The sequence below is a fragment of the Metopolophium dirhodum genome, chromosome 3 (genome assembly GCF_019925205.1).
Source record: "Metopolophium dirhodum isolate CAU chromosome 3, ASM1992520v1, whole genome shotgun sequence".
NCBI lineage: Eukaryota > Metazoa > Arthropoda > Insecta > Hemiptera > Aphididae > Metopolophium > Metopolophium dirhodum.
In genome coordinates, this window is record NC_083562.1 from 4,453,768 (window position 1) to 4,471,839 (window position 18,072).

At 32.2% G+C, this 18,072-nt stretch overlaps 1 protein-coding gene and 2 pseudogenes across 1 annotated transcript; 1 reads left to right on the top strand and 2 right to left on the bottom strand.

The window, feature by feature from the left end:
• The first annotated feature begins 1,861 nt into the window (after positions 1-1,861).
• On the top strand, positions 1,862-5,269 carry LOC132942192 (uncharacterized). The gene is given in 3 exon segments (XM_061010510.1): positions 1,862-3,385; positions 3,387-3,490; positions 5,266-5,269. Coding segments are annotated over 3 exon segments (1,632 nt in total).
• Positions 5,270-7,102: 1,833 nt separating this feature from the next.
• LOC132940194 (uncharacterized) lies at positions 7,103-9,660 on the bottom strand (annotated as a pseudogene).
• A 4,570-nt stretch (positions 9,661-14,230) lies between these two features.
• On the bottom strand, positions 14,231-15,264 carry LOC132942194 (uncharacterized; annotated as a pseudogene).
• Positions 15,265-18,072: the final 2,808 nt, after the last annotated feature.

The window sequence follows — 18,072 nt, forward strand, 5'->3', positions numbered from 1 at the left end:
TATACTTAACAGCTGTAATAACGACGACGGTGCCACGGTGGTTAAATATTATCATCTTTTCGCCAATTTTTTTTTACCTGACCAAAAAAAAATGTCTTTTTATGCAGGCTAGGACTGGTAAAATAGGGCACGGGATGCTACACAGTTTAAAGGGCAAATAACAAAAATTGTTGGAGAGAATTTAAAACATGTAGATTATTTAAAAAATATTGAATATTCGATAAAAACGTAAACAAGTACCAAGTTACAACAAACTTTCAATCAAAATTAGGTTTAAATGGGCCAAGAAAAGAATATAGTCCATAGAAACAACCTCGAGTGCCATATCAGGGGTTAGACACTGTGTGTTATCACAGAATAACCAGAAGGAGCACCTTTTGAGTTTAACATGGTTTCTTATGGGGCACAGATTTGCAACACTTGTTGGAATATCAGTGTTGCCGGTAGAAAGATAATTCCCATTATTCTTTGTTTCTTGCGAGACTGTTATTCCGAACAGAAGGAACTAACTTTATCCTAACGAACTTGTAAGTTGCAAACATGAACTAAGATAGTACTATTAAGTTTACTATATAGTAACTATCTTAGTTCATGGTTGCAAAGTAAATTTTCAACTTGCAAATGCATGTAAACATTAGCAAATCAGAGTGACCAGACAGAATGAATTTTACATTTTTGTTATATTCATGGGTCCACTGATATTCCAACAAATTCATCAGATTTTTGAGTGCTCCTTCTGGTTATTCTGTGGTGTTATGGCCAAATCAGATGATTGTGGCTTTGAAGACGGTTTCCAGGGGGCGTGGTATACTTTATCAATTAAATACTTCATATCAATATTATAAATTATTTGAAAAATGTCAAATAACATTATTATAATATTTAATTCATATTTCATAGCAAAATGTATGGCGTTATACTGAAACTGACAATACCAACCATAAAAAACTTTGAATAAATTAAAACGGTCGTCGTCCGGGTCAATGGATAGTTTCCGTTTTATATAATATATCGCAACAAATGTGGATACACGTTACCAATATCTAATCTGATTACGGATACGGTACAATTTTTCGAGTCCAATACTTCATACCGTAGGGATACACAAACCCGGCCAGCTGATCGAGTGTCTATTCAATATTGTTCTGTGGCCATATCATAATAATACTTTCTAACCTCAAAATACGTCTAACCAGCATGGCTTTTACGGAAACTTGGGAAACGGTTTTTCCTATCGTGGTGACGTGGTCCCGGTCAAAGGAATGGAGTATGCCAATAATATCATGGAATAAAATCAACTTTTAATGTAATATTCCATGTATCCACGATACCTGTGTGGTTTTATCACGATAAACATTATAGGTTATGTCATATTTTGTAGTTTGTACCAAGCCGCAGCATCCGTAGACTGAAGTTTTTTGTTACTTGTTTGTCTTCAATGTCTTGTTAGTAGTTACTATTTGTTACTTCATAGTTCGTTCTTGTTAATTGTTTGCATGGTTTTTAAATTATTTTATTTTTTATATATTCTATAATCTAATTATCGAAATAACTTGAGTTGTTTGTACATTGTACCTACTCCTTACCGCGGATTTTCAATATCGTTATTCGTGCGCCATCTTAGATTTCTAACGGTTTACTGATTTTGCTAAATCGTGTTTGCGAACAAACGCATCTATTGTCAATAATATTTTTATCATTGATCATTATTTTAACTCGCGAGTTGTTAATTGTATTATTTTATCGGTAGGTACTTATTCTTAAATGTCTTGAGTGATCATTTCGAGTTTTCGTTAATTTACGCATAGAATAAGTACTCTACTGTACGCGTTTTGAGCGGACGTCGTCGGAAACCGAAAAAATGTACCCACTACCCAGCCTGGCGAAAATGGCGTACTATGCGTGCAACGACATCGAACGCGACAAGTTTGACTCGCTGGACACACCGGACATCGATATGAAAAATTGTTGCGAGTCGCTGTTAGAATTATTCAAAGTTGACAAAATCCAAGACGAGCACAACGATAGGCAGACAATGTTCGAGCGGTCTCTGTTCGCCTTCGACGACGAGATGTTTGAACACATATGCGAGAAGGCAGCGTTCAACGGGCACATCGATTGTCTGAAACTAGCACACGAGATTGGCGTCCCTTGGGACACCGTGCCTGGATGGACCGGTTTCAGAGGTAAGGCGTGTGATCTGGCGGCGATATCGGGCAATCTAGAATGTCTAAGGTACGCCTTTGAGAACGGGTGCCTCTGGGACGAAGTTACATGCAGCGACGCTGCGTTGAACGGTCACCTGGAGTGCCTAACTTACGCACGGGAAAACAGGTGTCCCTGGGACGAGAATACGTGCATCGACGCCGCGATGAACGGTCACCTGGAGTGCCTAACTTACGCACGGGAGAACGGGTGTCCCTGGGACGAGATGACGTGCTGCATTGCCGCGATGAACGGTCACCTGGAGTGCCTAACTTACGCATGGGAAAACGGGTGTCCCTGGGACGAGACGACGTGCCGCTTCGCCGCGTTGAATGGGCAACTGGTGTGCCTCACTTACGCACGAGAAAACGGGTGTCCCTGGGACGAGAGTACGTGCAGCGACGCCGCGATGAACGGTCACCTGGAGTGCCTAACTTACGCACAAGAAAACGGGTGTCCCTGGGACGAGACAACGTGCAGCGACGCCGCAATGAACGGTCACCTAGAGTGCCTAACTTACGCACGGGAAAACGGGTGTCCCTGGGACGAGACAACGTGCCGCTTCGCCGCGTTGAATGGGCAACTGGAGTGCCTAACTTACGCACGGGAAAACGGGTGTCCCTGGGACGAGAATACCTGCAGCAACGCCGCGATGAACGGTCACCTGGAGTGCCTAACTTACGCACGGGAAAACGGGTGTCCCTGGGACGAAACGACGTGCAGCTACGCAGCGTTGAATGGGCAACTGGTGTGCCTCACTTACGCACGAGAAAACGGGTGTCCTTGGGACGAGAATACGTGCAAGGACGCCGCGATGAACGGTCACCTGGAGTGCCTAACTTACGCACGGGAAAACAGGTGTCCCTGGGACGAGAATACGTGCTGCATTGCTGCGTCTAACGGTCATCTGGAGTGCCTAACTTACGCACGGGAAAACGGGTGTCCCTGGGACGAAACGACGTGCAGCTACGCCGCGTTGAATGGGCAACTGGTGTGCCTCACTTACGCACGAGAAAACGGGTGTCCCTGGGACGAGAGTACGTGCAACTCCGCAGCGAACAATGAGCAGTTTGACTGTCTGGTGTACGCCTACGAGAGAGGGTGTGAGTGGGACATTGAAGATTTCTTGTATAGGACAAGAGACAGCAACTCGGAATGCGCTGAATACGCCCGCCAAATATCGGTCCGAAATGGCCCTCATGTTTTCGACACTTGAATTCAAATTATATATTTTCACCATTTTTTTTTACCTGACCAAAAAACTGTCTTTTTATACAAAGCAAACGTTTGATAATTATTATATTTTTAAAATTGTATAATAAATTTTTTTTAAAATGTATTTACTTGTTACTATCCTTGATAGTTTGATGCATAGGTACCTACATTTTAACCAAAACATACTGTATCGAATCTATGGAAATAATACTTGTGTATGTCAGTACACACGAGTACACAATGTAATTGAATTTACTTAAATTAATAGGTACCTACTACATATTTAACTTTGGTTGGAATTAAAATAATAAAATAGTACTTGACTGGATGGTTATCGATTAATGGTAAATTTCAATAACAGATAATAATCTATTTTCAAAAACAATAAGTTACAAGGTATTCAAGAAACGTATTTAAATTGAAATATATGTATTTACTATTATGAATTGAAAATGTTTAATTTCACTTAAATAGACTACTCTAATTCCGACAATGCTCGTGACGATTAACACATTTTGTATTCCGAGGGGGTGTCTCAGGGTGCGCTCGTCACCCCCTCAGCAATTTTTTGTTGAATAATATGTTTTCATAAAATAATTGTGTGAGAGCATAAGACGCTTTTTTATATCCAGAATCGTGGACTGTTGACTTTTGCTATTATTGTGATTAGTATTATTTTATATTAAACATTACATTCAAACCATTTTCAGGCAATGACGATACTGACACCACAACTAGAGAATTTTGATTGAAGTTGTTTTCCAGTAAGTATTGTCTTTATTAATTAAAATCCAAATCACTATCCCAATATCTTTTATTGCTACGGTGGAAAGGAGCTTTCCTGCTCTACATTTACTGAAAACATGGTTAAGCTTGAGCTATGAGCAAGGAAAGGTAGACAGGTCTAGCTTATTGTTATGCATTCACAAATAAAAATATTTATAAACACATTGAAAATATCATTCATAAATTTGCTTATAATAAAAATTGAAAATTGGATTTAATTTTGTAGTTTTATTAATTGTACAATGTTTACTTCAAATTAAAAACCTGTATACAATATTTATTCCCAATTTAGTCATAACTCATAATAATAGTAAGAACAATTTTATTTAAAATTTAAGTTAGGTCATAATTCATAGGTTAGGTTATATCTATCTCAGTAGTTGTTGAATTTCTTAAAATGACTTCAAATATTATCTATACATTTGTTAGTTACTAAGCTGATATTCATATATAATACGTTTTAATCATGAACTAGCAGTAGCGTAGGTATGCAGAATTTTAGTTTGGTTAGGGTTTTACCTGAGTAGATATATAATTTACATAATTTTTTTCTAAACTGTTTTTATATAACTTATGGTTATAACAATTAATAGATGTATTCAAATTTAGTCTATATTTAGAATAATTAAGTGTTTAAGCTGGACGCCTGGCCATCTATAGAGCCTAGTATATATACTAGATACATGATGATACACCATACAACGATTATGACAGACGTTTAGCAATGTTCTAAATCAGCCAAAAAACTGAAACTATGATTGACATTTTTGATATTATTTAACAATTTATTTTATATCTATTAAAAATTACCAACAGTTGATCGACTTTGTGTATTGAAAATTGAAATGGTTGTAAATAAGAATTTTTTGTAAAAGGAAGACATTTCAGGGGGGGTTATAAGCCTGCCCTTACGTACGCCACCGAGTAGTAATAGTATTAGTGGGTAGGTAGTTCATGGTTTTTAATATGTTTTAAATTGGCTATTGGCACCTATCTAGTTGATTATTTGTTATTCATTATCAATAAATTCTTGATGTTTTTAATTGGAATTTTTTTCAGGTGATTATCATTTTTAACTACTTACCTAACAGTTAAATAAAAACCACTTTCGTTAAGTAAGTACCCACACGAAATATAGCAGGTAAGTGGGTACATGTGTAAGTTCCCTCACGGAAAAAAATACACCCGTACGTACAATTTTTAACATATTATAATATTATAATATACATCTTTTGACCATGTAACTAGTAGGTATATAATTTTATTATATTATTAGACAATTGCTGTGTAATGTCATCTAATAAAGGTAAATAAACAATTACGTTTTTCTAAATTGGGATTTTCTGTTGAACTCTTTTTATTTGCATCATCAACATAATCAATATCTTGATGAATGTCATGTACAAGTGACAAGTTCATGAATTACTTCTGTAGGTAAAAAGTCCTCATAAAATGTCTTATTTGGTACTTTTTCACATAATGCCAGTTTTGCCATTAAGTATTTGTCTTCTATGGTTACTGGAGGAAAGTTAACTCCAATTATATTAAAATATTTTTATCAATTAAATTATTTCTATTTTTAGTCACATCAATACTCTCTAATATGATTAGAAAGGTTTTGTTTTCTAAGTTGTGTTATCTGTTTTAAGTTCAATTTTCTGTACTTAATGCTTATGAGACATGAGTTGTCCAATATTCTTTTATTCTTGAACTTTTGTGAAAATGAATCTTAAACTAAATCCTAGTAATCTTTCTTCTTCTTTTAACAATTTAATTATTCAAACAAATTAAGAAGTAACCAAGTACGTTCAAATTTAGTAGATTTATCTAGTATAGGCAGTGATTGATTTTGGGGTGCGCAGGGGGACAGAGTCCCCCTTTCTTTTAAATTTATTTTTTAGCGTACCCCTTCGATTTTTTTGAAACGGAACACTGGGAACGCAACATAAGCTAGTGAATTTGTAAATGCCTGATGCCAAATTTACTTAATAGGTACACAATATTTTATATTGTTATTATATTTGATTATAGCCTGTAGGTTGAATTAATATTATAAATTACAACAAAAAACCTAAAATCGTTATTTTTATTTTATTCGTTTCTATTGTAATAACTGATAAACAATCCGTTAGAAATTAAAATCCCATTTTCAGCAGGTTTTTTGTAATTTGTCGGTGGTTTTTCCCATGACATTAAATAAGTATTGAGAAAATCGAAAAATGACCTCCCTAAAGTGATCTCCATCTTGATCGAATTTGCTAAAAGATAAGGTAGTATATGTTTGAATCCAAGCACTTCTGTTAAACATTTTTCAAATAGTTTTAATATTGTTTTGGTGTGATAGGTTGACGGGTGGAGAGGGAGGTGTTAATTTTGAGTGGAACGCTCGTTCATCCAAAGTCAGCAGATTCCCCCTTCTTATTTATTTCCAAATCAACCACTGAGTATAGTCAAGTAGACTGTCTAAAGCACAAGTTGCAATGCTCAAGTGAAATTTGTGATTACAGTAGATACTGTATCTACAATAATAATAATTTTGTCATCAGCAACGGACAGCTATATAGTACTAAAATTTATATTGAGTTTAATGAATTAATCTTATTAATTTTTAAACTATTTAAACATTATTAATATTAAAAGTACTTTAAATATGACCAGATGTTACCTTAAATTTAAGGTTAAAATGTTGTTTAAAAAATATAATATTCAATTATTTCTTTTTATTTCACACAATATATATTATGTATCTTTTGATTAGGTACGTACCATTAAAAGAATATAATATGAAAACTAGAATACAAATTATTTAACATATTGTATATTAAATACCTATCTTTTAATCATATCATATTTTAATATTATTATAAGAAATATTAACACATAATATACTATTTAATCAATGTGATTTTGCATTAGTCACACAATTTCTAATGTTATGCTGTAAATTTCTGGGCTTCTTTTTGGGATGGTTACTATCAGCTGTTGCTGGTCTACCTAAAGCAGGGCCGGATTGGCCTATCGGGATACCGGGAAACTTCCCGGTGGGCCGGTATCCTTGAGGGCTGCTATGGACGCAAACAGTTTTTAATTTTGTTATAAATTGTCATGAATTTTTTTTTCATATTTTTCAATATTTATTATTTTTATTTATTTATTTACTAGTTTATTACGTCTTTATCATAATTATTTTAATTTCTGACTTCTTATTTATTAACACAGCAAATATCAAATTGGACGAAAAAAACCAAGAAGAAAATAGTGATATTGACTTTATTATTGAAAGCAAATTACCCACATTAAGGTCAAGAAAAAAAAAATGCAATTCGATGATAGAGCAGAAGATGAGCCAATAATTGATCCATATAAGAAATTTGTTGTTGAAGTTTATAATGTTGTCATGGATGGTGTAATAAATAATTTTGAAAAACGATTTTTGTCAAATTTAAAAATATATGCTGATTTATCTTGTCTATCTCCAAGCAACTTCAATGACATCAAAAATGGTCTTCCAGCTGAAGCACTTGATGTTCTAGTCTCAAAATTAATAAAATTTGATTCAGAAGTTACTGCTGATAAATTAAGGACAGAATTAATACACTTTTCTAATAACTGGGAGTCATTAAAAATAAATATTGCAGAGTCCTATACCTTGAATCACATTGATGATGAAGATAATGATGATAATGATGAAGACAATTTAAATAAATACAATAATTGCACAACACTGTCGACCTGTAAGAATTGTGCTACCTGTTGTTATACACTACTAATGAAATTTAATCTTTATAGTAATGCTTATAGCACATTGACTTTAGCTTACAAATTTTTACTTACTTTGCCAACGACACAAGTAAGATCATTTTTCCTGAAGGTTTAACTTAAAATATTATAAGAATATCCTATTCTTTTTATAGGTAGCTTGTGAGAGATCATTCTCTATACTTAAATGTATTAAGACCAGATTGAGAAGCACATTATCTGTTTCATATTTAGAAGATTTTATGCTAATGGCAGTAGAGAAGAAAATGTTAAATGATATTGACACAGAAAAAATCATTAATAAGTTAAAAAAAAAAAGTGCATTACTCAATAAAGAACTCTGAACTCTCATATTAAATTATTTTGCTATATTATGTATGTGCAAATTTTATTTTAATAAATATAAGTCAGTAAACAAAATTGTAATTTTTAAAACTTTATATTGTGTTTTGTGGGGGGGGGGGAGTTGAACCACCTATAAAAACACGAGTAATATTATGTATAACATTAGATATTATAGTATAGAGGGCCGGTCTCAATAATTTTCCCGGGTCGAAAAATTCTGCCAATCCGTCCCTGACCTAAAGTAAAATATGATATTGTTAAAATTGTTATTGTTATATTTTTATGTTGTATCTTCATTGTACCTGCAAGCAAACGTTTACTTCCTCCAGTAATCCTTTGGTCTTCTCCTAGCTATTGTTGTTGGTTGTACATTTATTGACACTCCATCTCTATATCTAAGAGTAATGATGATGTACCCGCTGTTGTTAAAAAAGTATTAAACTGCCTTTCTATATGTATTTTATCTAGCCTTTTTAATTTTAATAAATTTTCATAAGTTGAATTTCATATTTTTTTTTATATTATTAGACATTTGTTGAGTAATTTCATCTAATATGGATAAACAATTACATTCTTCTAAATTGGGATTTTCTGTTGAAGACTTTTTATTTGCATCATCAACATAATCAATATCTTAATGAATGTCATGTGATACAAGTGACAAGTTCATGGATTACTTCTGTAGGTAATAAGTCCTCATAAAATGTCTTATTTGGTACTTTTTCACCTAATGCCAGTTTTGCCATTAAGGCATTAAGTATTTGTGTTTTATGGTTACTGGAGGAAAGTTAACTCCAATTTTATTAAAATATTTATAAATTATGCATTGGTGTTTACAAAATTGTCTATGAATACCTGCTTCACATGATCCAACACCAATATTTGGTTCAACACAGTACATAGTTTTTTTATTTTTTTCACTTGGGACATAAAATTCTTCATTGTCTACCTCTACAGTAATCTCTTCTTTGGTTATATAATCAGTTTTTTTAATCACATTTTTAAAAAACAGGTGAGCAGTAGAATTTCTTCCATTTGAAAATTCTAAAAAATTTTTTTTATAGTATTCTTCCAATTTTCTACAGCAAAAGTCAATCAATGAAATTACATTGTATGCTATCATAGGACCTAATACATTTTCCTTAAAAATTCCCACTGATACTTTGCAAAAGTTATATTAGTATGATCCCTCTAAGCTAAACACCAGTTTTCTTTGTATTTCCAGTGATGAACAATGATATATTTTTGCCATATAGGATAGTTACTTTTTATATTCATAGTTTCAACATATTTTTCTTGTGCTTTTTCAGAAGTCTGTGCATATAATATTTTCCTAAAACTATGCATCATAGAAGTGCATCATAGATTATTATTTTAATAAAACTTACTTTTTACTGAAAGCATGTAAAAATTAGAAATATTTATTGAATTTTAAAGTATATTTCATAACGTTAAAAATAAGGTATTGTACAAATGGTTCAATTTTTTCATTGGAAATTTCTATTGGAAATTCCTGAACTGAAATTTCCTACTTACATCACTAGATGTGCCTACTACTAAGATAAATAAATAGTACATAATTTCATGTTTTTTAGTTGATGATATTATTATTTTTAAATTCAGCATTAGACAATATTTTCATACCTACAACTTAAATGTAATTACTAATATTTTACCCACCTTGACAAAAGGGTCACTTTTTCTAGTAGGTACAGTGTCCATTTTCACTAAAATTGTATTAGAAGCTTGACAATTAGTATTCTGTGATTTACCTCTTTTGTTTAACATTCTGTCAACTTTATGATGAGAACTATAGTGGCAAACATAATTTTTTCTGTAAAATAGTATCACAAAACATTTAGATTACATTTCCGATTCATAAATATAATTATTTGTTTACATCATATTTACTAGGTAACTACTTACTTGCATTGAATATATGTTCCTATTTAGGAACTGTTGTACGTACATTCTACCTAGTATTCGTTTTTGTAGAAAATTCTTCTACCCACTTTCCAATATTGTGTATATTATTAAAATAGTAGTTTAAAAAACAATAGTTATTGAGCAATTTTTTACAATAGTATTTTTAAAAGAGAAAGTCATATCCTCAGAATTAATAGAACGATTCATTTTGAAATTAATGTATGGAACACTCAATTACACAATGCACTGTATGTACATGGACTATGAAGAAAATACACCATGGGCCGTATTCATAGTCGATGCTTTAGAATAAGTATTGCTTTATGACTCAAATGAGATTCATTAATGAAACTTTGGCCTAAGAAACGAAATAGTATTACTTAAGCTTTTAGTTACTATCACAAATTTTTTATTTTTTAATTACCAAAATTATCTTAAGCAATACTTATTCTTATGCAAATGCGGCCCCATGTCACTATACTAATTTAATTATTATCACACATTAGATATTAACAAAAGTAAGGTTTCTACAAAATACCTTACGAAGTTGCTAAAAATAGATATGTAAAAAATGATTTTTTTGATAACTTAAAAAAAAAGTTAGGTATTATATTTGATACTTTAGATATCCTTGATGACCTCATTAATATTTTAGTTCATTATTAATTACTTTAGTACTACCCCAAGTAGCAATAAAATATTTTTTAAATGTTTAAAAAAATGTTAGAAAAAGGTACTGTAAAGTTACTATAGTACTGTTTGAACGTGCAGGTCATAAAAAATATCATACTATTTGTAAACTATCATATTATGGGTATGAAATAAATGCTTAGGTATATCCAAAACTTTGTTTAATTTGTATTTGACTATGAGAGTAACATTAAGTTATGATACTTATTCAGTCCACTTTATTTAGTCAACATTCTGCCAGACTGAATTTTTAAAAAGGTGGTCAAGTGGGTGTCGCTTTGCTGTGCAGTAGGTTACAAGTGGGTCACTGTAATGGATGGTGTTAAATTAGAATTCAATGATATAATAAAAATTGAGTAAATTGAATAAGAAAAACGGATCTGAGCTAAGACGTTCAATCCGTCTATGCTAATACTAAGTATATTGAATGATATTTTTGTGAATTAAGTAACTTTTCAATCTTTAGTTACCTATAACAATTTGAATTACAATAATTGATAAATTTCGAGATTTTGTTAAATTTTATCCGAATTTGAATTTAAAATATCTGTAAAAAATAACTGTGTTAATAATTTTTTTTTAGATTTTTTGTTTACCTAGGTATTAAACCTAATAGAGTAATGGAATATAATAAAAGAGTTAGTGATGAAAATAATATTAAAACAATAGTGGATACATTCGTTAAAGAAGAAATGGATAAAAAAAATCATAACTATCAAACTACAAAGTTTGGTGGTTCATCTTATGAAAATGTATTAAAATTTAAAAGCAGATTAGAAAAAAATACTTCTGAAGGCCAATTTATAAGTAATTAGGTATCTTCTTAATTAACTGCAACATACTTATTGTTTAATGATTTACAAATTTCATTAAATTATATCATATTATAGGTCGACCTGATTTAACAGAACACAATAACCAAAAAAAGAAACCAAGAAATTTATTTAAAAATGTAACTGATTGTATACCAAACGCAAAATCTTAATAAACTGTCAAAAGTGTATATTATTGTTATTATTTTTTGCAACTCTCCATTCTTCCCTCATTCTAAGTTCACAATAACATCATCAAATATACTTGGTAATATCATAGGCTGACTGACCGTTTTCGCTCAGAATCGTTTTTCTTATACAATGATGATATTATATCATTGAATTCAAATTTAACACCATCCGTTATAGTATCCTACTTGTAACCTACTCTACAGCAGAGCGACAAAGTGCTTGGATTTTCTTCAACATTATCTTTTCTGATAGGAAAGTGAATCTAGTTGGTACTTTGGAGGGTCAAAAGTAAAAACTTCCCAGTAGTTTTCAAAAGCGACGTGAAAAGTAAATTAAAAATTAAGAAAAAACGGGAATTTTTACGGAAAATCTGTTTTTGAGAAAATCGATTTTAGTTTTTGGTGCAACTCTAAAACAAATTATCATCGGTACATGAAATTTTGACTGAATGTTTATATAAGCATTTTCTATACACCATAACATTTTCCGAATATTTTGAATTATTTTAAGCTGTTTACGGACATTATCAGTTTCCACTTTTTTTAGTTCTTTTTTCTATAAGTAATTATACAATTTTATTTATTGTTTAAAACAGCTTGAAAATTTAATAGAAGGCTCCTAGGTTATTGTTTCAAAGGCAGATGAAAAAAATTAAAAATCCTTGGTCACAGTTTTTATTTATAAGCATTTAAAGTTCAAATTTTGACAAAATACGGAAAAATCACGAAAATTAGCAAATTATTTTGAGTTGAGAATACATAAAAATTTTTCTTTTTAAATCTAAGATTTGAAAATGTAATACAAGGTTATCTATAAGTTTGTCTACCTTTATCAAAAAAAAAATGTTTACAAGAAAGTAAAATTAATTTTTATGAGCGTTTGAAATTCATATTTTTACAACATTTGATATTCACTCGATATCTCATGTAACGATTTTCTTATTTTGTTGTAATTAAAAAACGTTATGACTGTAGATACTTAAAAATTTCACTGAATATTTGTATTAGCATTTTCTATACACGATAAAATTTTGAAAATAATTTGATTCTTTTTGAGCTATTTACGGACATTTAAACAACCTCGAGTGCCATATCAGGGGTTAGACACTGTGTGTTATCACAGAATAACCAGAAGGAGCACCTTTTGAGTTTAACATGGTTTCTTATGTGGCACAGATTTGCAACACTTGTTGGAATATCAGTGTTGCCGGTAGAAAGATAATTCCCATTATTCTTTGTTTCTTGCGAGACTGTTATTCCGAACAGAAGCAACTAACTTTATCCTAACGAACTTGTAAGTTGCAAACATGAACTAAGATAGTACTATTAAGTTTACTATATAGTAACTATCTTAGTTCATGGTTGCAAAGTAAATTTTCAACTTGCAAATGCATGTAAACATTAGCAAATCAGAGTGACCAGACAGAATGAATTTTACATTTTTGTTATATTCATGGGTCCACTGATATTCCAACAAATTCATCAGATTTTTGAGTGCTCCTTCTGGTTATTCTGTGGTGTTATCAGGGCCCGGACACTGATAAAAATTAACACGGTAAATATACCCAATACTCAAAAACGCTAACCTAACCATGTTGGCGTTGGTCAATCAGTGTTACCATACCAGAAAAACAAAATGTTTATTACAATATTTTTCCAAAAATCTATAGATCCAATTAGATTTATTCAAATAATTTGCTAGGTACTTGCTTAAAATTTTTAATTTTAGCAATCGTAAAAGATTAGTATGGATCAAATACACAGTTAAGGAAGGATAATGTACTGAAATACATGGTGGAAAAAATACAAATTTTATTTTATTATATCAAATATATATTTTATGTATAAGCTTAAATGCAGCTGATGTAGTTTTGAAAGCTAATAGCACACGAGTGTTTGAAGGCAGGCTTGAATAGTGGAGAGAGATATCATATGAATATGGGTTAAAAATTAGAGAATATATTGAGAAGGCATGAAGAATTAATGAAAGTCAAGACAGGTAACTCAAATTTGAAGGAAAAAGATAAAGAGGATTGGTTATTACAGGAATATGATGGTATATTGAGCAAAACAAATAGTAGTTGACCCTACTTGCGTGGAATAAAGGCGAAGCTGGAGAAGCAGAAACAGCAGTGAAATATTTCTGAAAAATAAAACATAAATTAATATACTAGCCATATTAAAATAATTAAATGATACTAATGAGATCACTTCACTGCCAGTGATGGGCAGTGCCTTAGATAGATTTCTATCTTGTATATTTTGACATAGTTAATTGTAATTTGTATCTTTATACTATTTTCAGGTATTTAGGATCCTGGTGTCTAAAGTGCCTGTAAAATTATAACAATAAATAAGTCATTATTTTTAAAATATTAGACAACATGTAATCTCAAATTAGACTAAGACATTTTTTAATTATAATTATAATTACCAAATTGAACAAATAAAAAAAAAATAAAAAAAAACAACAATAATAAATATTAAATACTAATTAAACAATATTTTTCTAGAATATGATGAATTTTACATTATGTCATCATGTTATCATTAATTATAAATGAATCTCTACATAAATCACATTAACTTACCAGGTGAACCAGGTAATGGAAGAGCCAATACCTCATTGCTACTATACGTTTCAGTATTATATTTACCCTTATCATCAATCATTTTTAGTGGACTATTTGAGCCACAAGACACATCTTTAGTTAAAGTGGTACAGATTCCAACTTTGTTACTAGATGATAACTCCAAAGATGTACTTACATCACAACCTTCTCTTTCATCTGAATATAAATAAAAAATAAAAGGCGATTAGAAAATTGCTGCTGCTAAATGTCATATTAGTTCTTACGTACCTGTAAATAATGTAGGTATAGCATCTGGTTTTAACCTGTTCTCCAAAAAATTTAGAAATATATTTTTTTTTAAATGTTTTCCACATAATTTAATATTTTTTTGATGTAGAATGTCAGCTGGCCGTTGACATCGCTCTAACCAAATTTTACATCTAAAAGTGTAATAATAAAATAGTTTATTTATACTAAAAAACACAATTGACTTGGTTCTTGTTACATATTGTAGGTGCACTGCATAGTTTACTAGACTTAAAACATTTGGTATATTGTGCAATTGTGTAATATTATATTATATATTTAACAAGTACCATTGAATTGTTTGATAATTAACAGCATTATAAATTATAATATAAAATACTTACCGAGCAGGATCTTTGGGAAAAGATAAAAACTAACAGATTCTTTTTGAATTTTCAGTTCTCCGCACGATTTCACAATGCATTTAAATGAATAACTACTCTTTCGGCTCGACATTGTTATATTATGTAGATATATAACAAAATGTACAATATTATTCACAAAGGCACAGACCACAAGAGAACAGTTAAAAGGCAGTACACACTAAAAATAAAAAACGTGTAACAAATGCTCTTGCTAAGTAGTTTTAATGACCTTAAATCATGAATTATGATACAAGTTGTTTACCTAATAACACTAAATTGATAAAGTAGCCAACGCCAACATGGCCGTCACGTTTTTGTTTACATTTAAAGTGTCCCTTCTGATTTAATCTATTCTGTGGTGTTATGGCCAAATCAGGTGATTGTGGCTTTGAAGACGGTTTCCAGGGGGCGTGGTATACTTTATCAATTAAATATTTCATATCAATATTATAAATTACTAGCTCTAAGTGAAACTCTGGGAGAGTTGGACTCGCTGAGAGTGGGTACCAATTTTGGAGACAATGTCGTTGGAATTATAAAAGTCACAACGGCTGTAGGACGAAAGTTTAGGATTTGTGATAAGGATTAGTGATATGGATTGGAGATGAGGCTTGGCGCTTTGGCGGGAATATTTAAAAGTTTGAGCGTCTAACAATCCGTCACGAACGTTGTAAATGGATAGTCTATATACGATCTCCTGGATCATCTCCCGTTTCTCCGCTGATTTTGGTTGTTAAAATTGTTAAAAAGTGTAGAGTCGATAGGTTTATATTTTGATTGTCTAGCTATCAGTCATAAAATCACATAGGTAGGCGATCCGACTGCGTCGGATCGCAGACTATATGCGAAGCGTGTGTCACCAGGTATGCAATCCACCTGCGGTGGCGTTAGTGGCGTAGATAGGTGAATAATCGAAAAAATAGTTGTACCCCTTGACCGTGTTAGTTGTAAGTGAGTACCGATTTTGGAGACACATTCGAATTATAAATGTAGCACTTATACATATAGAAGGTGATAAGAATTTCTGATATGGCCTGGCTCTTTGGCGGTCTCGTTTCGAAGGTGGGAACGTTTGAAAGTCGAGATTCAGTGTCTAGAAATCTCCCATGTCCCATGAAAACCGGCAATTCAATGATGATACTATCCCCCAGTGTATGTCCGGTGCTTTTTTTGTACGTGTAAGAAAATGTTAATTCGAAAACCTGCATGTTAGAGTGTCCAGCAAATCAGTCATTATCCATCTAAGACAAAACAAAAATAAGCAATCCACCTGCGGCGGATAGAGTGGTATGTGCCGTCGCATGTCCGGTGCTCTTTCTTATGTAAAAAGTGTAAAGTCAAAACCCGAGTTGGATTGTCTAGCAAGTCAGTCATCTCAAGTCAAAATCGATTAACATCAAATTAGCCACCTAGGTAGGCAATCCGAATTCGTCGGATCGCGGACAATGTGCTACAGCATATCAAGTAGGCAATCCACCTGCGGTGGATTGCAGACCCGACGTTGGGCGGCTATAAGTGAAAACCCTATCACACAACATACGAAATAATTTACGAAAAATACAAACTAATATAATATATTGTACCTATTTATTATAATTCATAAAAAAAATAACATATAGATACATAATATTATACTAACCAATACAATACATATAAACATGTACCTGTAATGTATATATATTATATAATTATATCAAAAAAAAAATGCAAAAACCTGCATGTTTAAGTGTTAAGCAAGTCAGTCAGCACCGTCTAAGACGAAACCAAAATGAGCAATCCGTCTACGGCGGATTGAATGGTAGGTATGTGCCGTCGCATGTCCGGTACTTTTTTCTTATGTAAAAAGTGTAAAGTCGAAAACCATGTTGGAGTGTCTAGAAAGTCAGTCATATTAAGTCAAAATCTATTAACTTTAAAGTTCGTCAGCTAGGTAGGCTATCCGACTTAGTCGGATAGCGAACAATGTGCTGCAGAAAATAAGTCTAGTATGTATAGTTTGACGCGGCTACGACGGTGGTGGCGGGTGATCTGGTCGTTGGTTGGTTGGTTATAACTTATAACAAACACAATTTAGGTGATTTAGGTTTGCGTTTATTGTTTTTTTTTCCCCGTGCGGGATACACGTATATGTATATGTATATAAAAAAAAAAAATAAAAAAAAAAGAAACAACGGACGGACGGTCTATATAAAATATATATACTATAAATCGGTGGTCGTGGTACGTGCGCACGGCGCGTGGAAGGCTATCAAAAAACGGGTGTTTTTCAACTGGCTAGTTTACGACGGCCAGTACTCGTTCTACGCGACTCGCCTTCCCGTCCCACGTGTCTTTGTGGCGTGGTGGGGGAGTTGGCGTTGTCGCGCTGTAGCCCGTAGTGGTGGTTGACGAAAAGTGTAGACTGGTCGCTGCGGTACCTGTACTTTGTACTGGTGGCCGCTGCGTACCGCGTCAAGTTGCTATAAGTGAAGAGAAAAAATAGTATTTTCCAAAAACCCAATCACACAACATTCGAAATAACTTAGGAAAAATAAAACAAATTAGAATGATATAATAACAATGACAATTTAAAGAAAATAATAACCTATCGATCCACAGTTTGTGATGCAAATCACGGTCAAAACTTCAACAATTAAGCTGTGTGTACGGAGCGACGTAAACCAATATATTCGATATACATCAATGTAATCGTATGTAATTCTATGTATCATAATTCTACACGCTGTTTAAACTTTAATTGTATTTTATTCACTTATCTGACCGTTATTATGTATCATGTATGCTTGAACAATACATTTATTTGTGTTTAATAATACATTTAATTGTGTTTACGTTAAGCAATATACCAGCTACGACCAAACAATAAGTCTACAATCACATAATGCAATATTTATTGAAT